Raw genomic sequence first — 16,176 nt, 5'->3', positions numbered from 1 at the left:
AAAGGGCACAGAGAAGAGCAAAGCTTCTGGTGTGGGAGGTGGCAGAGTCAGCCGACAGCCATTTTCTCTCTCTTAGCTCTACAGAAAGTTCACTGAGGATCAGAGGGGAAAGAACACATGCACACTGGACAACTGGTAAGCCCATTTCCTCTGATGCTCGCCTCTGCCCTTCACTGTCTCCTAGGACTCTCCAATAAGCTTGACCTGGACTCGTTCACAGTATGCACTCTTATTAGCGTTTTACCCAGTTTGGCTAAATAATAAGAACAAATAAACCGAGCTTTGTTGATATTTGATAACCAGAGGTTGGCATATTTCTCACCGGAATCCTCTGTATGACAATTTTACTCTAAATTTAACTTTAACAACGGTCAGGTATACTTTCCACCTTCAGTTTCAGGGACTCGGTCCCTGTCTCCTAGCCTCCCCCAATCGAGGGCCTTGTCACTCACAGACCCTGGGGTGAGGACAGGACTGGAAGCCCAAACTGGTGAAGTGGGCTCAGCTGAGACTACGAGTGTCCCCCCCCCATTCATTTCTGGTTTGACACTATTTTCTACTCAAGCTGGGTCAGGAGAAGGGGGCTCTGTATTAACTATTAAAAAAAGGGGACAGGCCCTCAGACCCCCTTCGTTTCTGTAGGAGCACTGGCCCTATGGCGCCCTTCTAGTCATATTTGCATATTCCCAGTTTGGTAGAGAATCCCAGGGACTAGTGGGAGAAGGGGCGAAGTCCCTGACTACCTCCTCATCCCATAGTGCCTCTCCTGAACCCAGACTCGGTCACAGTAATTCAGTCACTCTTTTTCCTGTTCAACACACCGCCTCCACCAGGGATGTTGTCCCTCTGAGCCTGGGTGCAAGCTGGAGGCTAAAGGTTCGGGTGACTGCAAAGCCTAGGGAAGGTGGATGGGAGGAGGTGGTGTGCGAGGCAGGAGACAGTACTGAGTGTGGGACTCCAGGACAACCCCTTCAAGATAATATGAGGCTGGTACCGCCGGCGGAGCAGGACTGGGAAAAGAGAGCTGAGTGTCATCTCGATTCAGGTCCCGCTCGAAAGGTACTCTCAGCCGTGTCCCCCAGTGAGCTACCCACAGCGCACTCCTGACCTATAGGAGCTCCTGACCCACAGGGTGGACCCACTCCAAGCCATGCCCCCCAGTGAGCTACACATCCGGATCCACGGTGCGCTCTAGCTCTAGCATTAGGCTAACCCAAGGCGGGCGAGCCCACCCTGTGGCAATGGCCTGAGAGCTGGGCTGCGGTCACTCCTTGCAGAGCCCGTCCGGGCGGACTGACGCTCAGTCCCCAGCCAGCAGACAGAAGAAGCGTCGGGAGGGACGCACGTCCCAAGGGCGCAGCGCGCGCCTTTACCTCGGTTGGAGTGGCTCAGGGTGGACGACTGCGAAGACTTGGATTTCTGCCGTTTGACGGTCATCATCACTTGCTCCTGCACACGCTGCCTGCCCGACGTGCCGGTCTTCATCCTTTGGTCCGAGGGCAAAGCCAGCGTGGAGTTGTCCTGGTCCTGGAAGCATTCGTACGCCAGCGCGGTTTTGAGTGGCGAGTGGTTCATGGCGGCGGGGGTGGGGGGCGCGGGCCGGGGGAGCCGAGAGGCGCTGGGTGCGGTGCAGCGGAGTGCGGGCGCGTGTTCTTCTCTCAGCGGCTCCCTATGGCCATAGAGCGCTGCTGCTCCTGGTGCCTCCGCCCCGGCTCGTCTCTCCGCAGGCACTGGCGGGGCCCGCCCTCCGTCAGACAGGATATACCACCCCTGCCCTGCGCCACCCACTCCGCCGGCCGCCGCTCAGACGCGAGCTGCAGGGCACTGCCTCTGCCAGGAGGGCACTGGGGTGTGTGTTGAGGGGGGGAGCGTGCAGGGCGGGGAGTGCCCGGTGTGCAAAGCTCCCAGCCTCGTCCTTCCTCTCTCCCTCCCCTGAGGTTCAGGGGAGACGCCCCTCGCTCCTGCTCCTACTGGCTCCTGGATAAAGTGTGTGCTCAGCTCAGGACCTAGGGGGATCCTCTGTCGAGGAAAAGGGAGCTTTCCTTGCTCAGCTCCCGCTCTCGCCCCCTAAAGCGAGGTGCCCCTTAAGCACTGAGGTCATGGCAGAGACCAGCCTTGTCCCGTGGGGGCTCCCAAGCTCATGGCAGAAGTATAGTTTCTGTCCCAAGACCCTGTTCAGTCTTACAGGGGCAACCCATTCCATTCTAAAGCAGCCCTCAGCTCGAAGGGAGCGAAGTCTGGCAGGGGCAAGGCCAGACTTAGAGAACAAAACAACCCCACGAAGTAGCATTTCTATCACTTATGGATATACCCACCATAGAAATTGTGTCAACAGCGGCTCTTCTCTGGAATGCCACATACTACCCCTACAACAATGCCTGACGTTCAGTGGGCACTCAAGAAAACTTACTCAGACCCTTACTGGAAAACTGGAAAATGTCTCATCTCTAAAACTCCCCAGTATGTGCCTGCCTGTGCGTGTTCTCCCCTATGCACGATCAACCTTGGGACACTCATGGGGATATTTCAAGCAGGTGGCACCCTCCAGGGCTATGGAGGGAGCCCACAGCAATGAGTTTGGTGTGTAGCAGCAGCTGAGTAGTCTTAAAAGCTCTTTGATGACAATCTTTCTAAAAGGCATCACACCCAGCCTTGCCCACTGAAGCAAGCGATACTGGAAGAATTTTATGCACTTCTTGATGACTCAGGTTTCTGGCTCTGGACATCCACCGCTGAAGTGTGTAGCAGTGCAATCTGGTCAGCTTAGGCTTATGGTCTCGGGAACTATGAGGGCTGTTGCCCGTGCTTTCAGGTGTCGCTCTAACTCAAAGCTCACATAAGTCCCTTGTACGTCACTCCTTTAATCTGAAGAGGAAGGGACAATCACAAAGTAAGACCGGTTGCTACTTGCGCATCAAGGAATGGCCAAGAAGACTGCCTGTGGTCACATGAAGGTCATCACTTCTCTTCCAGAGAAGTTGGTGTTACATGGAAGCAGCTTAGCTGTTCCCGGGCGGGCACTGGGAGCCACCTGCACAGCAGACTATTATAAAGCAGACCATAGCTTCCTCTGGAAACAGTTTTATACTTAGGGGTTGTGTTCTTAAAAAAAAAAAAGTAACCACAACAACAACAACCCAGCAACTTAAGAGATGTGACCCCAAACATGGCATCATTAGATATTAAAGCTAAACACCTCAATCCTTTGCCATCACTCATTTTGTTAGATTTTTGCATCCAGTCACAGACTGCCGTATACATCACCCTGCCTGGCTCCATACTTGAGTGATAGGAAAAGAGGCAGCCTGCTCCTAGTGTCCCAGTGAGTAAGAGACAAAGCCTCTCTTCTAACCAGGCCTGGTGGCTCCTGGTCCATTGCTTGTTCCTTCACACTGTCCAGTTTCTCTTAGAAAAGCCTATGAAATAGGCATTAAATGCTGCACACATTGGTTGCATAAGGGCCCAAGTGTACTATAAAGTACACGGGACAGCTTATAAAAACACAGCTCCATTATAGCATACATTTGGACTATCTGAGACCTAATGTGTTAGCCATAATAAACCTTAATGGAGACATTCAATAATGATAATTTTGCTATCTTCTATAATACACAGAACCCTGGAGCTGGTGGTTGGGATATTCTTATGAAAATCAAGTCCATGGAAGTCCAAACTGATTATCTTTAAAACTTTTTCCAGGTGTAAAGTTCAATTTGTCCAGCTGCCACGGTCTGATTTGTATACTGGCATCATTTTTTACTGTTGATAGCAATAGGCAGCATTTAATATACTCCTATAAGCACTGCTCTAGATCAGGCTCTGGGTCCTCCTTGTGTGGCCCACGCCATCCTTAGAATGACCCTATGAACTTGGTGCCAGCACCATCACTTCTCTTTTTCAGATGAGGAAACTGAGGCACTGTAATGTTATTGGGTTAGTGATTGGCAGAGGTGAGGCCAAGCACAAACAGCTGGATCCAGAGTGTGGCAGAGCTCAGCTGTGTCCTACCATTGCTTTACCAAGCAGTGGGCTCCAGACCCTTCCAATTTTAAAAGTATTTATCTCCAGCACATGGAAGTCAGGCAAGTTGGGTTATATCTCTGACTTCCCTCAAGGTGTCCCACAATGACTGTGTGATGTCCCCTGTCTCATGCACCACATCTGTAAAGTCGAGGGGACATATCTGATCGATCTTGACACCCACTCTAACCCTAACACTGTCACTAACTGTGACATCGCTGTGATGTTTCCAGAGAAGGAGAATCTTGACTCAGGTACTCTGTACAGTGTTTCCTTTGTCCCGTCTGCTTCCAATGTCAAAGTGAACGAGAACCTCCCCAGGCCTACAAGGAGTATTGACTACTCCTTTTATCTGGTCCCCCATCCCCCAAATCACCTTGAGAGGTGTCATTCTTCACATGAGAAAACACACTTTGAAGCTAAGCCAACGGGGAAGCCTGTGAGCTATGAGAAGGGAAGAAACAGTGGAGCCACCCCTACAGGACCAGATGAAGGGATATTTGTCTGTTTCTCTCCTTCCTGGCCTGTCTCTGAAATTAGCCAAAAAAGAAGGAAGTCCTGCTACCGTGCAGAGTGTGGAGGAGGCATTGCCCTCCCCCTCAGATGGAGCTCTATGGCATGCTCCATAGACTGTTGAACATGCATTTAGACAGGGAAAGAACTTTGATGGGCCAGTTTGAGTTCAGAAGCTAAAGGAATGGTCTGGGGGAAACTTCTTAGAAGAAATTTATTTTGACCTAATTATGAAACAACGCAAGCAAAATTGCACCCTCAAAGTCGTTGAAGGGAATGAGCAAGGATGGACCTCTAATTTTGTGTGCTACTTGCCTACAGCATTAAATTGACCCAGATTTCACTCAAGACTCCCTCCCAGTCTTCATGAGAGGAGAACATCTCGTGGCCTTGGTGGAGTGTGGATTTATTTATTCAACAATTATTTAGTGAGCAACTGCTTATTGTGTGATGGTGATGCCCCACCAATGGAGGAGGGCCCAGAGGAGTCTCAGAGGTCCCTTGGGCTCCTGCTATTTCCAACAGGGCTGCACATTCTTCTTGCTTGGATTAATCTCTACTAGATGTGTGGGCCATCTCCACTTGTACTGCAAACTGGTACACAATCCCCAGGGATATGAAAGATGGGATGCTCTTGCTTCCCGGGCTCCTGTGCGTGTCAGGATGGTCCCTCCTTATTTATCCTGCCTCTCTGCATGTATCCCATGTTCTACGACAGTGGCCATGGGCTGACTCTACTGTCAAGCCTTTTCAGCCATATAGAAGGCTTCTCAAGGGCTGCCCAACTCAGGACTCAACCTGCCTGAGACATCCACATCACCTCCTCCTCAATCTAAATGTATGCCCGTCGTCATCCTTCATCTCTCTTCTAGCCCTCTGCGGCTTCCCCACCCCTGTGCCGGTGTCTGTGCCCAGGCCTTCACACGTATGCTGTTCCCTCTGCATGGAGCACACTCAGTCAGCCACTTAACTGTACTTGAATCCTAAGTGAGCTCAAGGCCACACCAGTCCCTGGAATTTACACAATAAGAAACACCCAACCTGTGTCCCACAGGCTCCCCTCCTAAAGGGATGCACAAGGGAAAACTATTAAATGAGCTAGCAAAAATGACTTCGAATTCCATTAGGTGCCGTGTGGGAAACATGAGTGGTGATAGAGAATACAGAGACACAACTGAAGTCACTGGGAGAGAGAATGCCAGCAAGCTGAGACCTGGAGCACTGAGGCAGCTGTCAGTTTCTGGCAGAGCTCCCACAGAGTCTGGCATACCCTTGGAACCCATACGTCAGCGACAGCGAGGCAGTAGGCACAAGGTGGGCAGGTTGGCAGCACTGTTCTGAACAACTTCCTGCAGAGAGGGAAATGTCTGTGATGGCTGCTTCAATCAGTTAAAACTACCTGGAATTTTAAACTCCGTCACATTCCAAGCAACCAGTAGCCACACATTGCTGGTGGCCACTATACTGGGCAGTGCAGGACTCTGTAACTTGTGTCTAGTTTAACTGTCTAAGAGTAACATGAGAAGCCATTCACAGGTGTTAATAAAGGTGGTGACAGACTGTCTCACTTCCTTCCTTATTGCTGCATTCATTCCTGTTATCCCTGAAGAGCAATCCCCAAGCCAGATTCAGTCTCCCTCCTGGAGCCCATTGTGCCTCCCTGCCCATATCCCTTGCCCCCCTTCATGAGACCCATGAGTCTCTACGATCTTGAGCAGCTTGAGGGAAGACGGGAGACGCTGTTGTTCGTTGCAGATTCCTCTGTATGTGTTTGTTTGTAATAATTTTTTCATCTTGCACACAAACAAGCCTGGATGTGGATCCTCTCAGACTCTTGAGTCTGCTTGGCTCAGGGCACCACAAACCTTTGTCTCTAAAGCCCGGTTTCCCTTAAGAGCTCCACCTGCTCCAGGGATCTCAGCAATGCACATTCAGCTCCCAGTCCTTATCTCTGGGTGTCCATATGAACACAGGAGCCTGTCTTTCTCAGTTCCCAGGGTAAATTTATTCCAGGAACCCATAATTTATTTAACCCCACTTTGTCCAGGATATCACAAGACAACCCCACCTGGGAACTCATTTCACTGGGATTCCAAAACCCATGCCTCGAGGAGACCCTATGGTGAGTCCTTTCAGAGTCCCTAACCTTGGTTTGGCTCAGGGTATCAGACCAGAAATGAACCTTGACTCATGATGATACCATATGCCATTTTTTCACCAGGCTGCAGGTCCCACTGGTCCTAGAAATTACAGAGACACACAGAAGCTCCCAGTCATGGTCCAGGAGATGGGGGAAATAGAAAAAAAACCTAGAAACAGCAGAGGCCATGTCCACGTCCCTTTGTCAAGCACTCCAATTGGAGGACTAGAGCATATGGCCAGAGCTAGAAACTTGCTGTATCCCTTTGGGCAGACACACAACCTAACTCTGTCCTGGAAGAGCTGGGGGGCAGGGCTGACAGAGGGAGGAGACAGGCATCGAGGGGCTGGGCAGGAGGTCCTGGGTGAATCTAGGGCGTGCTGGGCTAGCCAGCTAAGGGATGAGGCCTGGGTGTGCACTGAGGGCTCCTGGGCCACCAGGACTGTTTCAGAGCTGCCCTTCTGGTCTCTCTGGGTGGGGTGGGTGGGGCAGTTGCCAGCAGGGAGGGAAGGAGATGAATAGTAACAGGGATTCAGCACAGCGCTGGCTGACAGCTGCTGTCAGCACTAGACTTGCACTGCGCCCTGCCCTCCTGCCAACCCAGATTTTACTCTGCCCTCCTCACACTGTCTTTCTGAGGCCCTGCCTTTCCTCTTGCCTCAGCCTACAGTTAGTGGCTGTGCCCTGTGATCCCCTGGTGGACCTCAGGGTTCTGTCAGTCTCTGCCTCGCTCAGACACCAAAACTCACTTCAAAATAGACTCCAAGAAGGACCCTGGGAAAACAGGAATGGGGTTCTAGAGTCAACGGAACAATGTGTGCACCACGGCTTTGCCACTGCTAGCTGTGTGACCTTTAGTAAGCCACTTAGTCTCTCTGTACCTCAGTTTCTTTACTGGTAATATCATATTAGTAAAACCTTCCTCGTAGGGTTCTTACAGCTATTAATAGACACCACACACACACACACACACACACACACACACACACACACACACACTGCATAGTGCATGGAATACTGTAGGTGCTTGATAAGAAGCATAATAAGGAATTAGTAAGGGCTTGTTTCTTCCTCCAGCAGCATCCACCTCCTATCTAGCAACCAGTCTTCCATACTACCCAGGGCCATATGCCCTGCTCAGGTCCTTTCTTCTTAATGGCAGGCATTCCCTTCCTCCCTGGAGCAGGGCCATATGCCTCCCAGGGTCCACTTAAACTGCCCCTCCATTGTTCATCCTTGACTCCCCCACCGCTCTTGGAATTAGTTCTTTTATATCAAGAATGGCCTGTCATTCCCCATGGGTACTTGGGAGGTAGAGGGACCCGCAGAGACCTAGTGAATCCCTTGACTTATTGGAATTGCTAAGTTGGTATAGGGAGGTCTGGAGAGGTAGGCTTGGGATGGACATCCTCGGTGTCCAGCCCTGCCTCTTCCCACCACAGGGACAGTGGTCTTCTACCTGTTGGGTAGATGTGTGTGTGTGTGTGTGTGTGTGTGTGTGTGTGTGTGTGTGTGTGTGTGTGTGTGTGTGTGTTGATGATCTTGATGCTTCGGAGGCAGGGGAGAGAGCAAAGTGCCTGGAATGGGTCTAAGCTGGGAAGTACTGCTCTTATAATGCTCTTGCAATGTCTTACGCTGTGAGAATTGCTAGTATTCAGGAGGTGGAGCCACAGCCCAGGGAAAGGCCATGGTGGGAGTTGCATCTGGTAGGAGCTTGGGGTGTGTGCCTGAGAGCCCAGCGGGGCCCTGTGTTCTTCCTTTTTGTCTCACAGTCACCTGCCCAGTCCCAACCCCAGGCCTGCACAGCTTGCTGGTGATGTGATGAGTCACATGCCCTTGCCTGCAGACGGCAGCCACACCCAAGGCAGCTGGCACCCTGCATTGCTTCTGCTGTGAGCTGCTGGGCAGGCAGCCTGCCAGGTCATGGATGGGCATTGGTGGGAGCCAAGACACTCCAGGGCCTTAAGCCAGGCTAAGAATCTGCTGAGTGTCAAAGCCTTCCGTCAGCATTGCCCCATCCATCCAGCCAAAGCCTTCCATGGAAAGCCAGGCACCTTCTTGTTAAAATCATCAGTAACAAGCCACAGCATCTCCCGCAACTATGCTCAATAAAACCCAAGCTGTGGGTTGCAACAAAGGGTCTAGAATCTCCTACCTGAGTGGGCGCAATGCCTGGTCACTGTGGCTCTCTCTGCCAGACATAGCTGCTATTGCACCAGAGCCCGTCAGAAGCAGCTCTGTCCATTGGAACCCATCTCAAGCTTTCCCAAAAACTGTCAGGATGCCTTCACCTTGGAGCAACCCCTTCCTTCCTCTCTCAAATCTTACAGCAAATGGCCAACTCCTATGCCCACTTTGGAGCATCATGCTGTCCCTGTGTACACTCTAAGCTCTCTGTATCACCAGACACCTACCACCATGCCCTGAATATTGAAATGCTTGATAAATGCCTATCTAGCCAACCAACCTGCATTCCATTCACGTGTTTTCTTATGACATCCCTGTCACCAGATCCCATGTTGGAAGACACCCACATGGCCTTAACTTTAGATATTGCTGGGGTACATGCAGGGCTTGGACCAATTTTGACAAAGAGCCCTTGGGGTTTGAGGGAATCCATTGACACCTTATTTTTCTAATCATCCCCAGACTTATGACTCTGCTGTCCTCACGACCACTAAGGGAGTAGAGTAGAGGGGCAGAAGACCCGAGGAAGGCACTTCTCACTCCTTTCCAAAGCAGCATCTGGGTGTGCTAGCCACATGACTATCCTGTCCTTGACTGGCACTCTCCAAGAGCCTTTGTTATGCCAAGAAAGACCAAGTAGCCTTTATCATGGAGGATTTTTATCTTCACTCCTACTCTCTTGGAAGCTGGTCAATAAAATGGAGCCGAGCTGGCAAGAGGCATGAACCCAGGACTCTCCCATTGATTCCTGAAACTCAGTTTAAGCAGAGATCCCAGGTCCATGGCTGTGGCGCTCAGCTGAGGGCAAGGAGAATGTTGGGAATGGCTGGTGACATAGGAACAGGATTTGGAGGACCCACAGGATCCAGAGCATTCTGGAGACCACAGAAACAAGCAAGGTAGGTTTGAAAATTCTGGGACCAGGGTTTTGTTCTTCTTGTTACAAAGGTGATCATTTGGATTCTCACAAAGAACAAATGCTCTCTTGGACCACTTGCTGGTTCAGGTGAATTTGCCTGTCCACTTGTTTTGATAACGTTCAAATCTGTCCAGTGTTTTATGGTCTTGGCTTCCTGTCCTGTATCTCTTGGGATCTGGCCCTCAATTCCTTGAGAAGTATAGTCACCTCCTTATGGTCCCCCTTCCTGTGGTGAGGATGAGAAACTGGATCTTGGAGAAGGGATGTGACTTGCCCAGAGCTACCATCACTGAGTGGCAAAGCTGGATCTTTATGTGCGGCTATGATCCTGAGACAAATGGTTTTCCTTCAGGCCACACCATACATGCCTTAAGACATCTCTAGGAGGAAAAGCTGCCAAAGAACATAGTCTTTGGGGGACATTTTAGTGGTTTGAGTAATGTCCCTGCCAAATATCAATATCATTATCACCAGAACTTATGAGGCAAGGTGTGTTTGGGAATGAGGTCTTTGCTGGACCACAGCTGAGATCAAGTATTTTCCTAAGAGAAAGGTGGATGAGGGTCTGAACCACAGAGTGGACCAAGTGGAGACAGAGGCAGTGATAAGACTTCTGCTCTGAAAACTAAGAAATATGAAACAGACCTCCATCACTAGATAAGGCCAACATTTTGGTTCTTGGCTTATGGCATCTAGAACTCGGGGCGGGGGGCGGGATAATTTTCTACTATTCCCAGATACTAGGTCATGGGAGCTTAAACACAAACATGTGCTATTGATATTGACCCTAAATCCCCCAAGTGGATAGAATGAGCCATTAGCCTTTCTCAGTAATGGCATGCATCTTGATGGGGATAGGGACCCATGACTAGTGATAGAAGGTGCCAGAATGACACCATCCCTTGCGATGGCACAGTGTAGGGGTCAGCTCTTGACCAGCACCAGGGAGCCAACCACTTACTCCCTGCTCCCACCCACCCACCCCTGCACCTGCGTTGATACTTGGTTTCACTCCGAGCTGAGAGAAGAATGATGCCCCAGTGGCTCTTGGTAAAGTGAAGTGGCCACAGAGACGTCACGTCTCTTCCAGGAGGAATTTATGAAGCCAGTTACACCTCTCTGCCAGGAAGTCAGAGGAGCCCAGCCTCTCATAACTGCCAGTCTCTCAGCCTGGCGGCCCATCATTTTCATACTTTCCTACTTAATGGGATGTCTGCAGGCAGTCAAAGCAACGCAGCCACAATTAAACACACAAAAACATAATAGGACTTTGTCTTTCTATGGGCCTTTCATTGGGGAGCTCTGGGGAGGCCATTTGTTACTTTATAATAATGAGGAGACTGAGCCATTGTCCAAAATAATAATAAAATAGAGCCAGCGTAGGGTCTGAACAAGTAACCCATTGGTGCATGTGGTTCTGAAGGGCTACCAGGTTGTAAAAGGAAACTTTTTTTTTTCTTTCTTGGATTTGTATCTTCTTAGAAATGAACAGAATGGAGTCCAAACAGCCTGTACAACTCAATGAGGTATGAAGGGCTGGTGAGCAGAAGTGGCATTGAGGTAGACAGCATTGCTCTACTAATCCATTGTTCTTTGTTTGGCTTTATGCAAAGCAGGGCTCTGGGCTTGGCTTGGCTACCAACTTGCTGTGTGACTTTGGACAAGTTGTTGGTCTTGTCTGGGTTTCAGCTTGCTTGCTTATAAAAGATGCTCTAAGTCGGTAGTTCTTGGATCTTAAGGTGCAGCTAATCATGGAGGGATCTTGTTAAAACACAGATTGTGGTGCGGCAGGTATGGGGCAGGGCCTGAGGCTCTGCATTTCTATCACGCTCCCAGGTGAATGCCATGCTGTAGGTAGCATACTTAGAACGAGTTAGCTAATCGTGGTCTATAAAGTGCCATCAGCTCATTGTCACCAATGTCCCCAGGGTACTATCTGAAAAATAAAAAACAAATAGGCTAAGATGTGTAAGAGGACTTTATGTGCTATGAAGCCCTGTACAAACACAAAAGACCGCCAATATTATGATTAAGACCTGATGCTCGAAACCAAAAGACTTGGCTCAAGATCAAGACCTAACACCTCTCATCAACCAAGGACTCCTCAGAAAACACTCACTCCACATGCCTGTGGAGCAGGGGAGTGTATCAACCTCATAGCCTTTGGGGGAAGATAAAATGAGATAGGACCATTAAACAGCTAGACACAGAAGATCCTGTGTATGACGACAATCATCGGCACCCCTATAGCGGCTATCCGTGCTGTAGGATGGATCAGTTGTGGAACCTGGGCTTCATCTCTAACAACTCCTCGGTCCCTAAGGTCCCATAGGTTTCCAGGATCCTCCACCTTTCTACTGTCTTGGAGACTAGACTTCCAGTCCCTCTGTCCAATTCTTGTGATTGTACTGCAGCTGGAGAGTCTATGGCCTCAGCTTCCAACACCTAGTTGGGGGTGTGTCTGGCAGGGAGTCAGGGGGATCTGCACTTCTTCTTTTCCCCTGGGAAACCACTTGCTATCTAAAGTGTTTGAGGCTTGGCACGGATGGCAGACAGTTTCCATGGTGATAATAAGCTTGTGGGGTTCCCCACATGGTCTTGCCTCCTATCCTCTATTGGCTTGGGAAAAGCAATCTAAGGGACCTCCTTCTCCAAGCAGTGGCTTCTTCCTTCTAAGCCATCTGCCCTAGCTTAAGCAGTTTGCAGGTGGATGGTGGGAGAGCCAAGATAGGCACAGTCTCTTGGAAAGGACTGAGGTACTGCCTCTCTCCCAACCTGTAGCAGTGAAGTCTGGTTATGTCTAAACAGAATAATTACCCTAATTGCTGTTTGTGCTAATTATACTGTCATCATTGGTCAGACAGTAGCATGGCATTACTCACCCACATGGCCATGGAACAGCAGCCTGCTGTAGGACCAAGCCTCCGGAGAGGTAGAGGCAGAATAGAGACCCTGGTGCACAGTCTGTCCAGGTCTCCAGATCTCCCGTGCCCCACAGCGGGCTGGGACCCTTTGATAGTGATTTAGCATGTCTTAGTTACCAGATAGGAAGAGTTGGATTTGCTGATGTGCAAATTTTATATAATATGCCTAAATGTACAGAGAAGGGCAAATTACCATGTTGTTCATAGTTCTGTGGACGATGACGCTAGGGAAAAAACTAAACTTTCCTGTTTAAATCAAGTAAGGGATTATGTGTAACAGTCTTGTTTGGAACCATTCAGAGTCACTGTGTGAATAGTCAGTTCAGGGCTGGTTCTGCCCTGCTGATGGGCCCCTTGCCCAAATGAACATTCATGGGAGAGTGGTGTTGGGAAGTGCTGTCCTCTGCCCTGCTCTCAGACTGCTTTGCTGGGGGATGGGGTGGTCCCCAGGGACTGTAGCCATCTCCCCTCCTTTGTAGGGGTTTTGGGTTTTCTGGGCATGTGCCCTGAGAGATGCAGAGCAGGGCTCCTATACTGAGGTCTTCCACCAAATCTCTCTGTCCTACATTAAAGGGCTTCCCCATGATTTTGAACCTGACAGTGGAGGAGGGGGCAGGCTTCATCCTCCCCACCTCCAACCTTTCCTGGCCTGTTTCTTAGTTGCAGAATTCTTGAGTCATTTCTAACTCTTTCTGTCATCTCGAAGTCTCTTTCTTAGCCCTCTTCAACACCTTTCCTGGATGGCAAGCCTCCCTGCTTTGTCTGATCGAGGAAGAGCTTTAGGGAAAGGGATGAAAAAGTTCTGGATGACACAGTAGAGATTTGAAAGCCATCAAATGTATTGCACAGAAAACTCAGTGCAAGCTTGGGGAGAGGAGCATGCTGGGACTTGGCATCTGAAGAACTAGTTATTGTTCCAACAGTGCTGCTTTCTAGTGCTACCTTTTCTAGGCAGAAAGAATAGGTACAAGAGGCATGGAGGCGATTGGAGGTGACTTGAGGGCAGAGTGTGAAAAGTGTGCAGAGAAACATGTGCACTGGTGCCAAGGCCACAAAAGTGTCTTGAGTGCTGTAGGTTTCTAGCCCACCTGGTTCTTAGGGACAAGAACATCCCCCTGTTGTTCACCTACACATGGCAGCCCATTTGCCATGTTGACTTGCACAGAGGATTCATGAATCCATTGCAGAGAGAGAAGGAGAAAGAGGGTAAGTAGAAAGATGAAATAAATTTCCCAGACTTCTAGCCCCATTCTGGTTTAGGCACTCAGGTTACCTTGTAGTGTCCTTCTGTTTAGAACCCATGGTAGCTAATTAAATGGACCCTTTCTAACAAAGGAAAGAGGAGCCTGGTCCATGAGGAATAAAAACAATGATGACAGCATCCCCACTTACCGGATGACTCCTTCTGCCTACCTCTCAGGACGGTGCATGGTACCTTTGGCCATTAGCCAGTGTCCATCCTCTTCCCAGTGCCTCCCATGGACACTTCCTTGTGGTCGAAATCTCTGTGGACAGTGAGTCACTCTGAGACCCAGACGTGGGAGGCCCATGCATGAGGGAGTCTTACAGTGATGAAAGGAGTCAGGAGTTGTGTTAGCCTTTCCCACTGTGAGATCCTCTAACCCTGGGAACAGCTCCAGATAGTGGCACGATGAACTGAGGGATCATTTCTCTATCAGTCTCCCTTCGTCTGCTGGTGCTACCAGGGCAGCCATGTAGTTATCAGGAAGGGCAAGTCGCTGAGCTGATACCAACACACATATGGTAATGCTAAATGTTTCCAGAAGGTTCTTGGGTGTAATCTCTCATCATTTACACAGATGCCTCTGGCCCAGTTGCCTGTAACTTTTCAGGTGTCTTTATCTCTCCATGGGTTCCAGACTAGATAGCATAAAGAAATGTCTCTCAGAGCTTTTCCCCAGAGGCACATTTCAGGGGCCTCGGCTACAGCTCAAGGCAAGAGTGCTTGATGAACAAGCTCAAGGCTATATGTTCCATCCCTAACAACCCACTCCTGAAAGGGGACACAATTTAGGAGTCTACTCAGGTCTGTTCTGGGGCTCAAGAATATAAATTTTAAGTCCAATTACTGTTTCGCATATTTTCATACCTTGGCAAAATATCCCACCCAAGCCATTTATTTAGAAGAGTACAACTGTAGCATCCACAACTGCATGAGCCATCCCTACAACTCATCTCCAGAACTATTTGGCCATCCCATCCTGAAACACCAATATCCCCTGCTTCAACCCCTCATGACTACATCCTAAATTCTCTCTTTTTAAGTTTAAATTTTATTCATTCATTTATTTTGTGTGTGTGGGGGTGGGTGTACGTATGTGCACCTTGTGAGTGCAGGAGCCTGTACAAGTCAGAAGAGGGCATTGATCCCCTTGGAACTGGAGTTACAGGTGACTGTGAGCCACTAACTGAATGTGGAGAACCAAGACCCAGTCCTCTGCAAGAGCAGGAAGTGCTCTTAACTGCTGAGCCATCTTTCCAGTCCCAATACATCCTACCTTCTGTTATTGTGATCTGAATACTTTGGGAACCTGCTGACTCACAGAACATCTGACGTATCACCATAGTTTATTTTTCTTACCATAAAATGCTATCAAATGCCACTCATGTTAGATCATGTCCAGAATCTCCATCCATGTTGAGTAATATTCCATTGTGTGTATATACCACATTTTGTCTATTTATCTGTCACTGACACTTGGATTGTTTCCATTCCCAAGGAATGCTGCTGTCAACTTGGTCAAGCTCCCGATTTCAATTCCTTTGGCCCGTATCCTTTTGGGGCTCCTCACGCCACCGTTTCATCCTTTGTCCTGTTACCGGCAGGGCTTTCTCAATTTCTGTCTTCCAGGTCTGATGACTTGCCGAATTGCAAGAGTCTACCTGCTAGTCACTTAGACTAATGCTGCCATGCCATGGGCTGGTGGGTGGGAAGGTGTTCCTGCACAATTCATCTTCTCTGGATGCAGCTTGCCCTGCAAAGCCCTGCACCTCATACTTCCCCTGTGGGTAGGAGAATTTTTCTAAGCCATTCCACCAACATGGCAGCTAGACACCATCCTTTTTCCTTGACAAAGTTATGTTTTCTGAATAGATTTAATTTTTCCTCAGTAAACTTTTGGAACTGTTCAGAGTCCTCTGTGTTTACATTTTAAAAAGAAGGAAAGCAAGACTTTTTAGGCTTGAGAAGGTGGTAGTGCAGCTCCAATTTCCACTCACCTCCATCCAAACTCAGACATCAGTTTTCTGTGCCTGTGCCCAGCATGTGCCAGGGAGAGGCTCTCGGGCTAGGCAAGAGTGAAGCGCAGCCTTGTTTCTGAGGAGGCCTCAGGCATGAGGCAAGATTTACAGGCATGAGGCAATCCAGGGAACAATACAAGACAGATGTGATTCATCCACTTGATATCAAAGCAAATAGAGGGTGTGGACAGAGCTGCTCATGTTAGCATAAG

At 49.4% G+C, this 16,176-nt stretch overlaps 2 protein-coding genes across 2 annotated transcripts in view; both read right to left on the bottom strand.

Moving 5' to 3' along the window:
* The window catches only part of Pkp1 (plakophilin 1), a 45,591-nt gene extending 44,016 nt beyond the window's left edge, over positions 1-1,575 (bottom strand). The window contains exon 1 of the mRNA XM_027417497.2: positions 1,374-1,575. Coding sequence (XP_027273298.1) covers positions 1,374-1,575 — 202 coding nt within the window. The remainder of the gene's footprint in view (positions 1-1,373) is intronic.
* Positions 1,576-1,658: 83 nt separating this feature from the next.
* The window catches only part of Igfn1 (immunoglobulin like and fibronectin type III domain containing 1), a 59,465-nt gene continuing 44,947 nt past the window's right edge, over positions 1,659-16,176 (bottom strand). Inside the window, exon 28 of the mRNA XM_035445829.1 lies at positions 1,659-1,830. Coding sequence (XP_035301720.1) covers positions 1,659-1,830 — 172 coding nt within the window. The remainder of the gene's footprint in view (positions 1,831-16,176) is intronic.

This window comes from Cricetulus griseus, chromosome 5, assembly GCF_003668045.3.
Source record: "Cricetulus griseus strain 17A/GY chromosome 5, alternate assembly CriGri-PICRH-1.0, whole genome shotgun sequence".
NCBI classification, from domain to species: domain Eukaryota; kingdom Metazoa; phylum Chordata; class Mammalia; order Rodentia; family Cricetidae; genus Cricetulus; species Cricetulus griseus.
The sequence above is the reverse complement of the archived record's forward strand: the minus strand, read 5'-3'. Positions and strand labels throughout refer to the sequence as shown.